Here is a 20,448-nt window from a genome sequence, read left to right as displayed (position 1 = left end):
AGGCAAAGTGCTCTTAATACAACTGAGGCACAGTAAAAAAGCTGCTGAAGAAATTAAATGCTTGCCTGAAAGGAGGAGTCTGGTACTTCTCTGAGACATTGGGAATTTGTTTCTTCCTGATCCCTTATATATTGGCTTCTCAAGTAATTGTTACTGAGCTATGATAACTTTTCTTTTATCTATAAATGGTGCATTTATTCGCTTTTTCAAAAGCCGGGGAAGTTAGAGTGATGAAGTATCCGCTGTGCCATCTCTTACTACAGCCTGAGGGTAAGTTTTTGGAATATTGTTTAAATAACATTCTGAGTTTCCAAATCTGAAGTATGGCAGGTGAAAAGTGAAATATATTGAGTATCAGTTCAGCAGTTGGTCACTATAGAAACGTCCTGTAAAGAAAGCAGTTAGCCATGGACTCAAGGAAAGAGGAACAAACAACAGAGGGTCAAAGCCTCATTTCATGCTGCTCAGATAAAGCAGTTGTCTGCCTTTAGAGAGCAACCAGAGTTACAAACTATAATTCTGGGGTGATTGTCATTAAGTTGTTTTTTTCCTAATACCTCGTAGGTGTGCAGTGCATGTGGGAAGGGCTGCAGCAATGCTGTTCCTTTGGGCAGCTTTTGTTGCTGTAATGCTTTGAAAGCCAGGATGCACTGGGGCATAATTTATAACAAATTTCAAAGCTCTCAACGTGTAAGGACATACTTTGTGCCCAGCTGTCTGACAGGGGCATTACCAAGTTGAATTTTATAACACAAGCAATTTGTGTGGAACCTCTTTTTTTTCACCAGTGCTGCTTTCCATAGCTTGTCTTAAAATCTGTGAGGTTTTTTGCTTCCCTTCTGATGTTCAGAAGGGGTGTGGTGTTACCTTTGATGGAGGTATGAGCACACAGGTCAGCCCCAGCAGCACCTTCCTGCCACATCTGAGTGCTCCTGCAGCCTCTCACCTTCAGCTCTGCTGCTGCTGCTGCAGGGAAGTGCCCTCCAGCAGGACCAGGCTCTCTGGGGTTGTTTCTGCTCTTTGTTTGTCACATCAGCAGTGTTGCTGATGCTTATCTCCTTAGATGCCACCACATTTCTTTTTCTGTTTTTTGGGCCTGACAGCCCTTAGAGATGGATTCATTGAGGAAGGAGGGAAAGACCTTGTGATACAATCTTTGCAATCAGAGGGCAAACCTGTCCCTTCCAGTGAGGCCCTGTGGCAGCTCTTTGTAGCCTCCTGGCATTTGCCCTTTAGTGAAATATCTCCTTTTGTCTCCAGTAAATCTGACAGCAATCAGCCAGCATGTATGTGAGGTCATGCTCCTGCTCTGAGGAAAGATTGCTGGTAGCTACTCAGATACACTTCTGAACAGGCAATTTTCTTCCATTTCTTAACTGCCTTTTTACAATGGAAGTGCAAACTGTTACTAATAAACCTGATAGGTTTATGGGTTTTGAGGAGATTTTTCCTTTTTGTTCAAAAAACCTGATTATGCTCATCACAGACTGAATATAAATGCTAATACATAGAGGGAACCAGCCAGGCAAATTGCACTTGGCTAATTTTACTTAATGAGAATGTCTGATTCTGTTCAGTCACTTCCTCACTGAGTTCAGGTTCGGCTGCTAAAGCAGACCCAGGAGCTTTTTGTTAAATATTTTTGAAGGATGATCAGCTTATAATGATGTTCTCAAAGTCTATGACTTCTGTTTGTGATTGCCATGACATATCATCTGGAATAATTTTTTTCCTTTATTTAATACCATGTCAGACAATGTTTCTGGCAGAAGATAAATGTGAAAATAGAACATCTGAAAACATTCATTTGAAAATAGCTGTAGTAAATTGTAGGGTGTGAGGCAAAGCCTATCTTTCAGCAGTCAAGTACCTGTGTATGTAAAAGCAGAGAAGTTGTAAGATCTGATTAAATGCTACTATATAAATCCTAAATACACAAAAACAAGCAAAGTGCCCCTGTCAGAGGAGGTGTTGATACACATTTTATGCACCTAAAGACAAAAAGAATGTGCAATACCAGAGCTTGCCATAAGCTGTTCTGCCAGCTTTATGGGGCTGCCTTTGCAAATCTGAATTTGAAAGGTTTTTTTTCACTGATCTTGCTGTTAGGTAGGCCTCCACAGGAAACCTAGAGAAAACCTTTGGTTTCTCAGCTGTGTGTAATTCCTGCTCACTTCAGTGAACCAGCTTGGTCTTTTTACCTGCGGAGGAATTTAGTGAAGTGCTCCAGGTTTTACACACTTGGACTTCCAAACTTAAGTAAGCAAATCCTGTTAGCTCATTTTCAGGATTTAGAGATTTTCAGGCTGGGTTTTAGGCTTTGCCCTGTTATTATCCAATATTACCTTGATCAAACCATCTGAAGAAACAGACCTTATTTGTTTTACTCCTGGGTTTATGTGATAGGTTAATGTCTCAAATCAAAAAATAAAGAAAATAAAACATGATGGGGAGAGATGGAATAATTTTGTTGAAGGGTAATTTATTGGGCTAGGAGCAATAGTTGGCTTGTGGACTTAGCAGGCTTGTCCTGCTTGTCCTTCTAAAGTCTGCTGGGAAAGAAGATACACAGAATAGAGGGTGTGATAGACTCTTGATGTTTTATAGCACCTCCTCTGCTGTTTAGCACTCAAGTCAGAATGGGGAAAAAACCTGTCAGGTTTTCAAAGGCTGTAAATCTAATAATTTGCAATATAAATTTCACAGTTATTTCTTGCTGGCAATCTGTGAATCTAGGTGGGAAAAGGATATTACCTATGGCCTTCTTAGTGTGACTCCTGAGTCCTGCCAATCTGAAACTTTCAAACAGGAAAGATTCATCTTCTGAAATGATAGGTTCATGTGAGGGCCATTGATGTGAAATATAAAAAGAGTATCTATTGATGTGTTTGTTTTGAGAGTTGTGTGGGTTAACATGCAAATTCAGATGAAAAAGTTGATCAACTGCTTGTAAGTAGTTCATCTATTCTGCCTTCCCATCTTAGTTAGGTAACCTGATTCTACAAAGGCAGCTACATCTAGCCAATATTTTTTGTGTTGGTGGACTAACACTTTGTAATTGCTGTGAGAGGCTGGCACATCTCCTTGACACCAGGGTTGGCCAACTGGAGCTCCCAGCTCTTGTCTCATCTACAGAGCTTTGTCCAGAGTGTTGTGAGATCTCCCCCAGGTTCAGCTGAAGCCGAGGTGGGAGCCCTGGGAGCCTCCTGCCTTTTGCACCAGGGAGAGCTGCTGCCAGAAATGCTGTCAGGTTAGTGCGATCTGGCTCTGCAGGGGAAGAGAACTCTGGACTGCACTCAAAAATGTTTCAAAATATGAGACATGCTCTCCTATGTCAGAAAAGAAAGTATGAAGACGTTAATTAAAGATGAATTTTAACTTGGATAAATTCATGCCCATCATTGGGACCTTTCATCTCTGAAGTTCAGACCTGCCCCTCTGCTGCATGGATTGTCACTGCTGGAAAAAGTGCAAATAGCAAAAGAGGATGACACTTCACAGTTTAAGTGAAATCACTTGAGAATGGTTAAATCGGGTTTCTGATTAACTGACTCACTTGATAACGTAGTGCATGAGAGAGTGAATCAAACACTTTTCCTTTGCTCTGCTGTCTATGAGCAGCATCAAGCAGGAGAGACACCCGTCTGTCTTCCAGATTATGTGCTTTCTCCACAAAGGAGCCTTTGCTCTACTGCTACGTGCTTGTTCAGATTTAGAGGATAAATACAGCCCACAGTTTTAGAGGATAAATAAATCTGTGACTTATTAGTTGCACCAGAAAAGTGTGACTGGAGGCAGGTTTGGCAGCAGAGAATAAGCTATCGAGGCTGTCGCAAATGTTGGATTGGCAGCAGAGGAGATAACTGTATTTTAGGGTTTTAGAGAAGAGCTTGTCCTAAACAATAAGGTTTGAGCCAATTGTAGAGAGTAGGACTGCTGATTATCCTATATGTCTTATACTAGGTGTCCATTTTCATGAAGGAAAGAATCTTTTCAAAAGAAAAAATGTCAGATTTCTAAAGTAAGAAAATAAGAGCATAAAAACAAGGTATACCAACCTGTGTATTTTGCCCCTTGTCTCCAGTCTTTTCTGTTTATAATAACCTACAAATTCTCATTCTAGATTAGGTGGGGGTTCTTGGAGATACACGTTCAGCTGTTGCTTTGGTAAAGCTCAACATCTCTTGTTGCCCCTGTAATACAAATAATAATATGAGCATAATCAAGGTTGTATTTGTTTTGTGATTATTCTGAACACTGGAGAATAACAGTAATTATAATACCATTAAATAGTAATGGAAAAAGATTTAAGAGTGGATCATGAGACTCTTGGAAGGAGATGAAAATCTTACTCAGTTCTCTTCAGTACTGCATTGCATTCCTCTCTTTTATGGCAAAAAGAGGAACCTAAAATGACTTCCAGAGTGGTAGGGGTCAAGAGTGCCATGTAAGAGACAGGATTATGTGGGAAAAACTTAACAGACATTAATTCAGTTTTAATAATTAGTTTCCTGTAATTTTAGCAGTGCAGTAGTGGTCAGAGAGAACTGCATTTAGAGCTCAGAGACAGGAATACAAGTGTGAAGAAAACAATTCTTCCATATATCTCTATACCTCTCACCGTGCAATCTGATTGCTTTGTAAATCTGCGCAGCTGGTGTTTTCTTGCAATGTGTGGATGTGAAAGCAGTATGTGACATGGCTCTATGACCCACCTCTTTGCTCCATGAAACAATCCTCATTCCCTACACCATGATTTGTACAAGGCAGTGTAACATGGTATTTGTCTCCAGTCTTCTTTCATAATGTGTTCACAGTGTAAAGCTCCTTGTCACGTGCTTGAAACTTTGTGTAATCCCAGGGATAAGGACACAGTCCATCTGGAAGCCAGGTAATAGAATTTTGTGATAACTCTTGGAGGCAGGATCCCTCAGGGCCAGAGGTGTCTGTGTAGGGTCTGTGCTTTGCATGTAGGACAGACCAGCTGCAAGGAGCCTTGCAGCAGCTATGACACTAGTGCCTCGCCCTTGCTTTGGAACGAGTATGTTTCAGGGAAAACCAGATTTCTTTTGTGCAGTTTAGTCTGTCTGCCTTCTCATGTGTGAGCCACAATGTGTACATTGGGCCCTGATTATGCAGTGTCTCTGTGGCTGTTGCAGTGTTGACAGTGTTCATTTATGAGGGAGAGATGATGTACATGACCCTGGTTAATGATCCTCTAACACACAGTGCTTCCAGTCCAAACTGGAGGACAGGATCCAAGGAGGAGGACAGGCTATGCATGATAAATACCTCTCCCACTGCACAGCCAGAGTAGGCTCATCTCAAATGGGAAAAATGGAACCTCATTTTCCTTGAGCTTTTCAATTTCTTCTTAATACCTTTCACAGAGGAAAAAATGGTTTTTGTCAAAATCATTACTATTTAAAGCCATTTTAATTTGAAATTTTAAAGCTCTTAGAAAGTTACAAATGTAAATTAAAATACCCATTTTAGTTGTTTCTTCAGTATACGATCTTTGGTTTATTCTTTTATTTCCTTCTGTGTCTAGTGAAGTTTCCTGACAAAGAGTCAATGAAGAAGATTTATAAACTGAGTTTAGTGTAACCATGTTCTGGCTCGTATCAATATTCAGGATGGATTGCTTATCCTAGTCTGAAGTGATGTGTTAATTTGACTTGGAAATGGAGTAAGATGAGGACACAGAGTAAACAATTTAACGAATTAAATAAAATCCTAGCTACAGATCAGTGATTCTGCTATAGTGTTTTGCTATTAAGTTAAAACAGAAGGCCCTGCTGTTAGTGCATGTGAATCTGCAGTTTGTCAGCTGCTGGCAGATCACCAGCCCTGTGAGCAAAGTGTGCAGGGCCCTGCTCTGCCTGCAGGCTGGCAGTGTCACGGGGACACGGGGACACCGGGAGCGGCAGCCCCAGCGTGGCACTGCCCCGCACCAGTTGTGGTGCAGGTGCTGCACACACGAGATCCTTCATGCCTCATAACATTTGTTTGGGCTCTCAGCATGCTGCAGTGCACTGACTGCTCCTATGTATTTATATCTGTTATGCTCATAGGAAAAAATGTGGTTTATTTAGCAGCTTAATCCATAGAATTTGAATAAATTCTGCTCTTTGACCCTTTTCTTGTTTTCAAGTCTGGAGTGTTCTCCACCCTGTCTGTATTAACCCAGGCAATTCCCATTGAGGTGTCAGTGATTTTTATTACCTACAGTAATTTTCTTTGTTTAATAACCTCCTCTCAGCTTTTGAAACTGAGGCACTCTTGTGTAATTTACTGAGACTGTCATATTAAACTCATCTTGTCTCTTACAAGCAATGTGCTCCATAGAGATGCTGGTAGGTGCTGTAAGGATCCTGAACTCAGCTGGGATCTCTGAATAAGCTGCTTTTATCCCAAGTGGCACAGACAAAAATACTACAAAGTCACTGCCACGCACTGTTCCACAATGAAGCTGTCCTAAAATAACCAATCCATAGCTGATGATAAACAGTGTAGTGGGTGAAGAGCTCTCAGGCTTAGCTATTGTTGAGAGAAGGAATTGGCAATGAGCTCCAGGGGTTCAAAGAGCAGCTTCCAGAGGGAATACTGAAAGTTTCTATACTAGTAGAAAATGGGAAGAATCTGAGAAGGTTTTCTGGGTGACATGGTTAGGGACAGGTTTCCACCTTCTCAAACGTAGCATGGGAGGTGTGGTGAAAGAGACAGGAGCTGTTCATCAGCCCGTGTTCCTGGCACTGCTGTGTGCATTATGTGCAGCCAAAGTGGAGTTCAGCCAGAGAGCAGCTGAGTGTGTGGACAGCTTTGAATCCAAAGTCACGACAGGACCTGCTGGGATGTCTAGGATCCTCCCCCAGAGCATTAATGAGAAATAGATGCCATATGGAGGAATTCTCTTGCCAATGGTCTGTGATGCCATCTTTGTCTTCCAGTTCTCATCAATTACAAATGACTTTTAAATAGATTTTTGTTTTACCTTCAGTTATATGGTTTCCTCTTCTCAGCTACTAAGGGCACTGATCTTTCAGTAGACTCTTCTAAAATTAAACTTTATTTCTGATAAGACTTTTTTTGCAATAGTTGATCTACCATTCTTTTTGTTCACCAGTACATCCCCTCTTCCATCATTGTTGGCTCATCCATTTCTCCCCTTACCGCTGTATTTTCTTTTCTTTTCCTGTAGGTGCAAAGAACAACTTTGCCTTTTATGTTTTTTGAAACTCCGATGTTTAACTATGTAATTTTAGTTGTTTGCGTTAAAATTTTTGCATCTACTTGGGGTTTTTTAAAAAAAACTGTACTGTAATACTTCTAAGGCTGGGATTTTGCTCACCCTTGCTATGACTGTATGGTGTGTGTGAGAATGTTTATAAAATCAATTAAATATACATGAATAGCGCATTCAATACAGTAGCTGTCACAAGTTTTATTGATGTGAAATCTAGTTTGAGTAGATTGTCCCCATGTTTTTAATCACCTCTATATAATTCAGTTTTTAATCACGTCTGTATAGTTAAGTGTTGGACTGCCCACATCTCTTAGCTATGATAATTTAAATGTCTTTATGCCATTTAAATTTTTAAGGCTTTTTCTAATGTACCGATAGTATTAGAATCACTTAGTGTTTACTGCAGGTCTGGCTGAGAGAGCTTCCTAGGCTGCAGAATCCCATATATATACATATATATATATATATATATATATATATATATATATAACTATGGAGTCACAAAAAGACACTGTTTAAAACAAGTCACTGCCTTCACAGTATATTTTGGGTTTAGTTAAAGAATATTTTAAAATCAACAAACAAATTAATTTCTTCACCAGAATGTTTCTAATACGTTGTGTTGCAACATACACACCCCAGCTGAGATTTATACGCCATACCTAAGCTTTATATGGAGTAGCTGCTGCCTGGTAGGTTTTGTGGCCAAAATGCAGAGTGTAGAAGAGGAAAACAGGGCAGGGAACCACAGTTTTACAGATGGAAGCTGAGACACAAAAGCATTAAATGTGATTTGTAGCTGAGCATGTAACACGCATGTCTGGTTCTATTTTTGAAAACATCCTTTTCACTTTCTTTGTAGTTCTGGAACTGTGGCAAAATTGTCTTTTTAGAATTTTAAAGTAGCTTTCAGAGTTCTTGTCTTCAGAAGTGCTGAGAATATGAGAAACTAGTAAAACAGCTGTATCTGAAATAAGTGGCCTGGTGTCAGGAAGTGGCAGGGATAGGAAGGAAAGAGTAAAAACAGTATCAGGTTTAAAAAAAAAACATTTTTAGGTTAGTAGTAAGAATATGTTCAATGCAGGTGTGGAGAGAAGGAAGATTAGGCTTAGCTTATATTATCTAGCACTAAATCCATTTTGTCTCTAACAACTAAAATCCTACTGGGTGGGGTCTAAAGAGCTCCTTCAATTGGATTTGCCCAGACTGCAGGGTATGTAATAAACAGTGATTTGTTTATTGTCCCTTGCATCTGTCCACCTTACTTAAGGACTTAAGCCTGCCAGTGTAATGAGGCAGCTGCTTAACTGCTTCCAGATTCTGCATTCTGCCAGCTTGTTCTGTGATGGGGAGGTCCCTGGAGTCTGTGGAGGGAGGAATTTGTTTTGTTGTTGAGGTTTTTTTTATTTGGTTGGTTTTTGTTTGTTTCCCACCCTCCAGGCTGCGATGTGACCATAAAGTCACTTGATGAGCAGCAGTCAAATCTCAACACTTGCTCTCCTTTGCTGGACACATGGGGAAACAGCCAGGAAAGAATCCTTTAGCTCAGCCATTGCCAGCACTGTAACAACCTCTCCACTCCCATTTTCTCTTAGAACATAAAAAGCAATTACTCCTCCTGATGGAAGTATCCTCTGAGCCACAAGCCTGGAGAAATAGGATTTGCCCATGTTGGCAATTTAAGGTAAAGCTCCTTTTCATTCTTACAGGAGTTTAGCTGGGGTTTAGAGGAGCATATGTACCCCAGGCTTGATGCTCCCTCAGCTCACTTCAGAGCTTGTGTTTCAAGTGTGTGGCTTGTAAATGAGTAATATGAGCTTGATCTGAGGAGAATGTGTGTCCCCACAGAGCTCTTGCACTAAACAGATCTAAACTCCAGAGCTTTTCTATGCTGTGTTTAAATGCTCATGCCATTAAAACCACTGAAGCAGTATTCTTAAATGTACTTTGGTTTAGGTCTCAGTGGTGTTCATAAATCAAGATGCCATGATGACTGAAAACCAGGCCTTTGCTGTGGAAAAAATAATTTTCTTTATATGTAAAAAAGAATATGTAATTATTTGGGGCTGGCTGCTTTTGGTAATTATTACTGTAATTTTATTTTTCTTGAGCACACTTTCAATAGAAAAATGTATCATTTCAAGGTTTTCTTCAGAAACAAACTTCAGGCATGACTTTGGACAAAAAGCATCCACTCTCTGATCATGCTAAACCTGGCCAAAAGCTGTGTGAAATGTCTTACAATATAGTTGAGCTTTTAACTTTTACCTCAGCAGTACTTTTATTAATGAAGCAATGTTTGAATTATACAATATACAACAAAACCCCCCAAAATAAAAAGGAGTCCATAGTTCAGGGGGAGGGGGAAAGCCAGCTGCTGAAGTATGATTTGATTTTTAAAAAGGCATCCCTTTAGGATAAAGACAACATTAATTTGTTTTTGTGCTAGTCACAAATAACACAGAAGTTATGCATTGAGGATGGTGACAGGATTTCTTCTGCTGTGTGTTTATTAGACTTGGAGTAAAACATAGGCATTAGCAACTTCCACCATCTCTCGTAGTAAATGTGCATTTTAGCAGGGCAGGGTACTTAGGGGCGAGCTGTACAGAAATAACACTTTAGTGTCACTGTTTCACACAAGCAAATGAGGACTGACAGCCACTAAGTGCAGTCCAGGCTTTCTGAAGAAAAATATAGGCCATGATAAACACAAAAATACATTCCAACCTGCAGGGCCTAATGGAAAAATAAGCCTCTTGAGAGGCAAGATTATTGTGCACCACCACAGCACAGCTGCCATTGACTCTCCTGGCAGTGCTGGAGCCACTGGACTTGGTTTTGATCTCTAGGTTTACCTCTGTGTCTGGAATCAGGCTGCATTTTCCCTAGGTGCTTTCAGGGAAACCTGATCTGCCCTATAATCTTGTTTATCTTCTGGGCATTAGAGCATCAGCACTGTGCATAATGCAGCAGGGTTATGTAGCTCTCTTCTAACATTCAGGGACAAGGGGACAGATTATAGCAATTTTTCCTGATTGGCAAATGAAAGGCAAAGGAGATGCAGTTTTGCCAAACTGCTCCCAAGGTGGTCAGCACCTGCAGGAGGGAGCAGTCCTGTTTTCCCTTCCTTCTTGCTTGATGCTCATACTCCTCTTGTTTGAGTGTTAGAGAAGGTGTGACAGCACAATTGGACCAGCCAGAAAATTCCCCAGTGTTGTGTAATTCAGAGATTTTTGTTTTACCTAAGGAGTAGGGGTGGTGGCAGAAAAAACCTTCTCTTTATTTGGTAGAAAAATCTTTTCCCTTCCAACATCTCAGTATGAAGCAAATGTGGACATGTTCTTAGTTAAGCAGAATATTTGTTAGCAAATTAATACTATAAGTTTAAATATATTCAAATGTATAACTGCTGCAATATATTAAAATATATTTAAAATGTAGATCAGGTATCTTCCTTGTTCCAGGAGTTGAATGTTGATTATATTTATATTGCAAATGGCATTTGTCTACCCAGTCTGAAATCTCTACTAGAGCTTCTTGAAAGTAGTTCAGCTTCTAACTAACCTTTCAAAGCACATCTGCACATTTCTGTTCCCAGCTGCACAGACAGAATTAAACAGAGGGTGAATAGCACTGAGAACTTGTAAAACTGGATCTCACAAATCACAGTGAGATTTTTTTTATTTTATTTTTACTGTGCATGTTCTTTTGTATTTGAGTTTCTAGGGGCTTAGCTGTGATTTTCAAACTCTTTGTCATTTTTTAAAATGCTAGTCAAGAAATTGTACAAAAGCTATTGATTTTTCTTAGTTATTTGCCACAGTACCTGTAATTTAGAATGATTATTCTTCAGTATCAATTAACAAGCCATGTAAAATCACTGTATGTGTTCAGGAATGGATTTAGAACTGCTGCAAAGCCCTATTCAGAACTTGGCATTCACACTCCTCGTAACATGGCAGTCATTTTTTTAATACATAACACCTTTGTTTTATTCATGATAATAATGATGTCTGAGCAAATGTCAGATGGAAGAGATGTCCTAAAGTCAGATTCCAGACACTGAATTTTAATGTTTACTCTGCAATCTCCAGCATAGTTAAAGCAAACAATCTCTGTAGTGTTTGAAGTTGCAAATATTAAAGTTACCCAGCTTCAGTTTTATCACCTGTAACACACTGTAATGCACAAACTGTAATTGCAGGCTATACTCAACTGGTTTTGTTTAGCTTGACAGAGACAGTAAACTGGACTTTATCATAAATACAATTAATCTAAGTGGAAAATTAGGTACTATATTTTGAATTTTATTTGTCTTTCTGTCTGGTGCACGTATTTAGCAATGCATTCCTCTCCCTTCACCTCCCCAAATTAGACTTTTGCCATAATTGTTCCAAGGAAAAGTTTTGTAAATAGTACAAACTCTTAAGGTTGAATTGAGAGCCGCTGGTAAGGCATATAGGAATTATGACTATAAAAACACAAGCTGGGAGGTTGCACTGGTCTCTCTCCTGATCCCAATCAAGGAACTCAGAATAAGAAAGCCAAGACCAGGAAATGTGTGACTATATTTCACAAGTTCCACCTAGACCATCCTCATCTTATCTGCTTCTACAGTTCACCCACAATGCTGAAGATTGGATTTGCCATTTTCTGGAATACTTCACCCCCTGGCATTTTTTTTTTGCATGCTTTGCTGCACAGCCAGCAAAATAGGATTCATGATGCTGTCATGAAGAAAGGGAGAGAGCTGGAAAAGAATTTGGGGAGACCTTAGAGCACCTTCCTCAGAAGAAGTGTTCTTTTCTTCCTAAGAGAATTTAGAGTACCTCCAGGGGCTGCTGGAAAGGGACTTTAACGAAGACATGAAGTGACAGGACAGTGGGGAATGGCTTCAAACTGAAAGAGGGCAGCTTTAGATGATACTGGGAAGAATTTTTTTCCTGCAAGGGTGGTGCGAAACTGGCACACATTGGCCAGAGAAACTGTGGATGCCCCATCCCTGGAAGTGGTCAAGGCCATGTTGGATGGGACTTTGAGCAACCTGTCTAGGGGAAGACATGGCAGGGGTTGAAACTAAATGATATTTGAGGTCCCTTCCCACCCAAACCTTGCTAGGACTCTTTATTCACCAGCTGAAAGATAATTAAAATAATAAAATAGTTATTGAGCTTGAGGAAAGGCAACAGATGAAGCAGCTCTGTTCTTTCTGCTGGGTTTCATTTCAACCTGAGCTGCTACTCCAGATGGTGTGGAAGAAGAACATCCTGGCACAGCCTGACTTCCGTGGCATAGCTGGCAGTATCAGGCTCTTTGCAGGAAGAGATGCACTCCCTCCTTGGAGGGGGAGCCTGGGGTATTTGGCACTTTGCACAGGATTCTGAATTAAATGGGAATTTCACCAAGGCTGCTGACTTGCAGGCTCTCCACAGAGCAGATGTAAGAACTTTGCATCATCTTGTATCTCCCTTTGTAAAGGCTCCACTGCATTAATGAGGGTTCAAAGGAGTGCATTTCATCCACTAGAACTCCTTAGAGGAAAAAACCTCTTGTGAAAAGACTTCTAACTGAATTCAAGGCAAATACTTCAGGGAGCAGGAGATTTAAGTCCTGTATCAGAGCTAACACCATTGTATGAAAAGCAGAAAACAAATCCTTAGCAGGTAGGTGAAGACACTTGTGTACCACAGCCTATGTAAAAGCTACACACAGTGACTGTTTCTGTGTAAACACACCCTTTAGCTCTAAAAGGCATCTGATGAGCTGGAGGACTCTGCTTTTGACTTCTGTACTTTGTCTTTAAATCAAGATGCACTAATTTGCACTCCTTATCACATAATGCCATGACTTTTACAGCAGTCAGCAGGGATGGGGCCCTGTTTCTGCACAGCAGCTGAAGAAAATGTCAAGTACAAAGACACACACTACTCCCTTGATACAAATTAGCTGATCATGTAAATGGGGAAACAGGGAACTCTGACCCTATTAGAGCAAAATGTGGATAGTGGATTAACACTCCAGACGTCTAATTAATCACAATGTGTCTCATCCTTCTGATTGCAGCTGAGTAGGCCATTCTTCTAACTTAAGCCCACAGCTGTCCAGTGTTAGCACTTAGCTGTCAGTGCAGCTCCTTCTTCAGCTGTTGGATGAGACGAAGTTGCAGTCCTGAATGTCTCAAAAGTAGGTTTCAGAAACACTCAGAAACATCCTTCCATGTGAACTATACTTTTATTGTGTGAATACTTAAAAAACCCCATACATCTTAAATTCTGAGAACTGAGTAACACTCTGCACTGTTTATCTATTTTCCCATACAGAAAAAAGTACAGACCAGTACTGATCATAGTTCTTTTTTTCTATAACATGCACAAAGTGTTTCATACAAACTACAGTAGCATTGAAGTTTTACAGCTTTACTGAAATGGGAATTCCAAAATTTATTACGCACACACTGAATTTATTTGAAAATGACACAGATTAATCTAAGTTTGATATTATTTCTCAGGTAAAACTTCTATATCACTGAATTGCTACAAGAAGATACATATTTAACTACTTATTTTTCATCCAACTTTTAGACCACATTTTAAGAAGAATACTGCAAATGCATTGAAGCCATTGTGTCAACAGACACTATACTGACCCCAAAAATATTTCAGTAATAGGATCTCTCTTCTCAGTTTTAAGGCATCTGAAATTCAAACCAAACTGAGCTTTTCACTGTCAAAAGCCAAACTAAGAAATTCTCTCCACAGAAAGACACAGCATGTTAGTTTCAAAAAGAGCTATCTTAAGGCAATATGCTACTGCTCCGGGCTGCATACAAACCACAGCTATCCTGTCCTTCCCTCACCTGTTTTGGTTTCTAAAATAGAACAGAGAAATCTCAGCGATGGAAGGAAAAACGTGCACAATACATATTCAGACAAAAGGAGGAGTTAAAAATTTAATCTAAAATCTACAGACTCTAAACAAACCCCATGTAATACACTTTTACTATTCATAAAAGGAGTTCCCTTTTTCTTTTCACACTACAGAAAAACAGCACTGCACTGTAACACTGATTCTTCAGTTATCTATAAAACAGTGGAAAAAATAAGAAAACTAAAATCTAACTGAATTTGTTACATAGCATCACTGGACTTTCAACCCACAAGGATTTCAGTAGGGATGGTAACGAGGCCCTGGGTTGTAGGAGTTGTAGCCATACTGTCCATAGTGGGATGAGTAGGATTGTCCTTGTCTGTGCTGCTGGTAGTTGTTACCCCAGCCTCTGTCTGGCCTCTGATTAGATCTGTAGTCACCTTGCCAGTTGTATCTGTCCCCTCTAAAGTATCTGCCATCTTGAAACCTGCAATGAGAAGATAGATCAAAGTCTGGCATAAATTATATCAAGGCTATAAAAATGAATTATAATGAACTCTTATATTTGGCAGTTTTCATGAAAACTATCATGTAACTTTTAATACACTCAAATATTTATATGTATATATGACAAACTCATGAAAACATATCTACAGTCATCTGAGATCACTCATGAATTTCTTACCCAACACAACATTTGGACAGTCTGTTTCCTAACACAAAGTACTCCCAGGCATTAGGTGAACTGTTGGAAGTTTTAAGAGAGGCTCAAATGGACCATAAATCTAAAAATCAACCCCAAGGCACATCTGTAGTGCATCAAAGCCAGGTTCCATCCAGCACCTTCAATGCTGAAAGCTTTGGCAAAGCAGGCTTCAGTAGTTACAGCCACCTAACAGCACCGAGTCCTGGAATTTGAATATTCCCTCAAATACTTAAAACTGCTGAAACACTGCTCCTTTATCAGTTGTACTTAGCCATTGTTGAGTCTCAATTTTGTCTTTTCAGCCCTATCTCAATTCCTATCAAGGCTTGAGCTGCCTCATAGTCATTTTGTTTGCAAATGGCGTGGTGCAGACAAACATGCAAGAAGTTCACTTTGTGACCATAGTGTAGGTGTAAGAGTTCATCAGTTCAAAGAGCCGTGAAGTTTTTAAGAACATCTTAAACTATCACCCGTTTTTAATCTGATGTAATTACAAGCTTCAAAGGTGAGAAAAAGTTACAATGTTGTCCTCCTTTTCTTCAGATGAGGCACAAATCCTATTTAGCTAAGGAGTTTTTCCAATTGTTGGCTGGACTGAGTTTAACTACTTTATATTAAAGGCTGATGTTAGTATTCCCAAATGTACTATATGCTGTAATTGTTGTTTTTCAGTCCCTCAAAAATCTGTCCAAAATTTAGTAAAAAGCTGCAATTACATCTTGAAGAAATAATTCAAAGTGTTTTGCTTTGGCAGGTAACAATGTACTTGCCAGACAGACTGGATGATTGATTTTACACTCACTTCTACTGAATACAAGAATTACAGGCTAATCTTGAAAAATACAGCAAATATTTAGTTTACAAATGAAATGCTTTCTGGACAGCTAGTAACAGATAATCACACTAGCAGCTTGTTCCTTTGCACATCTTCCTGCCAGTTATCATCCACATAAGATAGGCTGCCTAGTTTTGCAGAAGTCTCATCTTTCCCCTCTGGAAAAATGTTTCTGGCTGAGCAATGACAAACCCCAGGGCAATGGGTTCAGTGGTTCCCGCTTATTCTTTACTAAAAAGCAAATAATTTAGTTCTTTTATATACAATGCAAAAACTTTGCCAGTCAATACAGAGAAAATGTAAAACCTTATTACTTCTCAGAGAATACTATATTTCCCCTTAAACATAGTTACCTACAAAGTAACAAGGAAATACTTCAATGAACAGAACAGACTCCTAGACTTCTGCCATCAATTATCATTTAAGTGTGTCTGTGAAATGACCACGATTAAGAGGAAAAATCAGTACCGATCTCTGTTTCTCTGGTTGCCACCAGATCTGTTTCTCCATTCTTCAACTATAGGAGGGGGGTCTGCAGGGCGTTTTAGATATTCTTGGTATTCTTCATCATCCGACGTGAATCGATGAGCAAACATCATCTCATAATTTGGGGGCATGTCAGCCAAGGAGGTCATTCTGAAAACTTGAACCATGAACACAACAGAAGTGGCTTTAGCAATGTCTGAAGACTCTCATTGTAATAACTGCCAAAATCCATGTCGTGAAAATGAAGGACAAGGAAAAGTTACACTCAGATTAACACAGCTGTTGGGTTTTGGGAAGACAGCATAGATGCCTCACAGAAAAAAAGTACTTCAGAACATGTTCTCCATCTACTCCTGACACTGACTTTTGACAGGAAAGCAATTCCTACAATCCATTTCAAAAGTTTTCTAAGGTAGAATATCATGCAAAGCCTCCAGATACACATAACCAGCAAGACAGGCAAAATAATCAGATTTATTCACAGTAATTTATGTGTTAATAACTTGATTCAGGGAAAGGTCAGCACCTAAGAGGATGATAAATTACCTCACAATATGCCAGTCTGATGGGATCTGTGTTTAAGGCCTTAGTTTCCTTATTTTGGTATATATGTATTTGCCATTCACATGTTGGTGTTACCTGGTACTGTCCATCAGCAAAATCTCCTCTTAACAGTGAATCAGAAAGGCTCTAAGCCCACTGTTTTAATGAGCCCCACATAATTAAGAGCATTTACACTATCTGGCTCTGGACTCCCAGAATAAGCTCTTCTGTTGTCTCCCAAAGATTTGCTGGCAGGACCGCAAGAGCTAAAATACACAAAATATACACCCTCAATGACCAAGCCCAGCCTGGGTCTCAGGTCAGTGGGGTGTTCCCGGGGAATCCTGCGGTGCTCCTGCGGCCCCGTGCCCCGGCAGCAGCCTCAGCCATCGGGGTCTGCTGCTGCCTCAGAGCCCCGGGCAGCCTCCCCCCGCCAGTGACAGCGCACAGCTCCCTGAGGCAGGTGTAGGAGGCATTCCGGCAGGAATAACTCATCCTCCTTTCCTCTGCCAGGAGCTAACCTCGTTAGTTTTTTATTACGGGCTATCTCTAAGGAACTTCGCTCCTCAAGCCTGAGGGCGGCGGGGGTAGCACTGCCCTGGGGGCCCGCGCTACAGCTTCCCCTGAGCAGCTGGAGGTGCTCTCCTCCATAAATAACAGTTTATCCTGTTAAATAGCATCTTCATCCCGGGGGGCCCGTACCGGGGACTCCCGGCACCCTCCTGCACCCAAGGCCAAGCAGAGCGCGACGGAGGGGGCTGGCTGCCCCAGGGCGGCTCCGCCGGAGCCCCGTCCCTTCACAGCGGGCCGGACCGAGCTGAGGGAGGCCGTGGGGGTCGCTCCCGCTCCCTCCTCCCTCACAGCCTCCCTCCCTCCCCCGCATCAGCCCCGCCGCCCCTCACCGCGCCTCAGCCGCCGGAGCCGCCGCCGCGCGATCCCGCCTCTTCCGGGCCGGGCCCCGCCGCTTCCCGCGCCGGGGCGGGACGGGGCACACCGGGGGTTGGACGGGGCACACCGGGGCGGGACACGGGACACCGGGGCTGGACGGGGCACACCGGCGGGCAGGTGTGGCAGCAGCGGTTCCCTACGGTCAGGTCTGGACACCAGGCCCGTTGGCAGGAGCAGCATTGATTGATTGAGGCTTGTGTGGCGCTGTCCTTCGCTGCCACGCGGGTTTAAGGAGGTGACGCCTGAAATGTTTGGGTTTTCACCGAAAGGTGCAAATAAAAAAGGTGAAGTCAGCATGGCGTCTGTGCCTGCCAAAAATCTTCACATTGAAGACATATAATATGCCATTTAAGTCTATAATGCCATTTAAGTGTATTTCTGGTATAAAAAGGCTTCGGGATGTGTTGACTGCTACGTGAGGAAGGTAAGATGACATGAAGCTTTTTGGCAGGCAAATAACTCCGTGTAAACGAAATTAATTCTGTGGTGGCGCCTGCACCAGCAACACGTTCACCCAGTGCTGCAGGTAGCGGTCAGTCTTGTCGCCCTTCATCCAGATGAAGTTCTGTGTGAGCCTCAGAACTCCAGCCTTGTCACCTTTAACACGGGTGAGCTTTGGGCTGGGGGCATCAACACCTTCCCGCAGCAGAAATGGTGTCGGTGTCCGTGGTCCCAGTTTGCCTTGTTCCCACAGCGCCCATGTCTTTGCAGTGCTGACTAATTCCCACAACACTTAAACCAATGATTTTTAAACGGTCTCTTGTGCTGTGTATAAGAAGTGGGTTTTTTATGGACCCTTTCAGAAAGCAATGGTTTTTTACAAGCTCTGCTAGAGATTCTATTGCTCGCAGGCACTAGCAAAGCATAGAGTCTAATAATCAGGTAGATCACTTGAAACAAAATACCCCAGCAACCGCAATAGCAGTAACCCACTCTCCAAAAACATTAGAACGAATAAGTGCCCTTTGTTTGATACAAATAGCAATAATTACAATCTGCTCTCCTGTGAGATCTACGGCAGGGCTGTATTGTCACTTGCAGAACAGGAGACGCTGACCTCAATCCAAATAGCATAATGTGAACACCTTAGCCTGGACAGCTAGTTCTAAGCCAAACAAATTGTCATTGAGGCTGAAAAATAATATCTTTTCACTTAAGATTTCCCCTTACAATCCCTTTCCTACTGACTGCCTCTTTGAAACAGTCAGAGGTAAGTAGGATTTTATTTCTTCTCCAGACATGTTTCATTTTGATCACTGGATATTGCAGTTTCAGGTGCGTCTACAGAGGATTTCATGCATAAAGTTAAGAAGATGATTCTTAATAAAAGATACACACTTCTTTATTTCTGATGCTCTAGTGTGATGTTTCATGGGTGACATTTTTCATTAAAAGATCGAACTTAATATTAAACCTTTAATTATAGACTCAAGTCATCCATACATGTACATAATTTAGGCATAAATATAAGTTCTGTTGAAGAAATGGGCCCCTTGTAATCCTATAAGCAGTATATTTCACAAATTACAGTATTGGAAGGGTGCTCTCATCAGCATATTTTGCATAGAAAAACACTTCTAGGGAATGGCTAAACCAGAGTGGCACACAATTATATATAATATATATTTGTACATGATACTTTTGCTTTGGTTCTTTTTTGTCACGTCTCTATGGCTGCTTTGGGTTATATCAAGAAGGAGATCATGATCCAAGCAATATCCTAAGATTTCTCATAGATGTTATTCTGAAATTCAAACTGCATATATAAAATCTGAAGTGACAGATGATTTTTAAAGGAATAAAGGCACTCAGAAATTAGTATTGTCACCGAGCAGAACTTTCAACACCCACTAAATGCCTCACATAGCACATACCTACAGACTAGGTGCCTGCGCGCTTACAAGGTCAAGCTCCAAGTGTTGTCAAGACAGAGAAATTGATAATCCACTCTTGCAATCTTTCTGCTCACTTCAAGGCTCTCTGGGTAATTAATGTGTTGTTTTTGTGTGAACACAATCTCATAATCAGCATTTCTGAAGTCTACTGCAGAGTGATAAAACCTCAAAGGGTTTGCTTTTTTTCCTGTGGATTTCATAATGTTAAATAATGTGCTGTTAGACAAAGTCTTATCTTCTAAATTTTAAACTAAGACTTTTTCCTTGTAGCCTATTGGAAATTAATTAAGCTTTTGTAGAATGGATCTTCCTGGCTGAACAAAGGAGTATGTGCTAAAACTAGCAAAGTCTTGTTTGCCTTGAGACAATGGAAAATGACAGGGGTTTTTTTCACTATTTAGCCTTGATAACTCTTGCTGTTCTGTCACAGGATTTTGTATTTGATATTTTGCCTAAATCCACAGCTTCTGGACTCGTGTATTTTCGTTTGAAAATTAATTTCTAGCCCTTCTTATTTCAGACAGTTCTTAGGTAAAGAGGTAGGTCTGCTCGACAGGATAACCGCCTGTACCAAGGAGCAAAAGGAAAACACTGTTAAAAATTTGTTTTAAATCTTTTATATTTTGCAATTTTCTGTTATCTTTAAGACTCTGTTCATTGCTGTGTCTCAGTAGAGCTTGACAGCTGTGACATTTTTAATGAAAAGTCAGCCTGTGTCTATCTCAGTAGCAAGGGAAAAGGAGAACTAATTTTTTTTGGGGGGGGGGCATTTCTATATCTTTAAACAGGAGGAATTCTTTTTCTCTAGTGTTAATATGTACTTTGAGAAATCAACTAAGAAACTAACATCACTTGTAATTGGGGCCTGTCTGATTGAGGGAATGTTTCTCTATAAACAAATAAGCAGAGAAGCGTCCAT

The 20,448-nt window shown here is 40.8% G+C and overlaps 1 protein-coding gene across 2 annotated transcripts; it reads right to left on the bottom strand.

The window, feature by feature from the left end:
- Positions 1 to 13,460: 13,460 nt before the first annotated feature.
- RAMAC (RNA guanine-7 methyltransferase activating subunit) lies at positions 13,461 to 17,631 on the bottom strand. 2 transcript variants are annotated; one of them, XM_030955254.1, is made up of 3 exons: positions 17,589 to 17,631; positions 16,126 to 16,300; positions 13,461 to 14,603 (listed from the first exon to the last, which is right to left on the bottom strand). In XM_030955254.1, the coding sequence occupies exons 2-3, from the start codon at positions 16,290 to 16,292 to the stop codon at positions 14,414 to 14,416; spliced, it is 357 nt and encodes a 118-aa protein (XP_030811114.1). In that variant the 5' UTR covers positions 16,293 to 16,300; positions 17,589 to 17,631; the 3' UTR covers positions 13,461 to 14,413. The 2 variants fall into 2 exon arrangements, with proteins under 2 accessions (XP_030811114.1, XP_030811113.1); XM_030955253.1 differs by lacking the exon at positions 17,589 to 17,631 and having other exon boundaries at positions 16,126 to 16,310.
- Between the last annotated feature and the right edge of the window lie 2,817 nt (positions 17,632 to 20,448).

The sequence above is a fragment of the Camarhynchus parvulus genome, chromosome 10 (genome assembly GCF_901933205.1).
Source record: "Camarhynchus parvulus chromosome 10, STF_HiC, whole genome shotgun sequence".
Lineage (NCBI taxonomy): Eukaryota > Metazoa > Chordata > Aves > Passeriformes > Thraupidae > Camarhynchus > Camarhynchus parvulus.
This window is presented reverse-complemented; position numbering and strand designations above follow the sequence as displayed.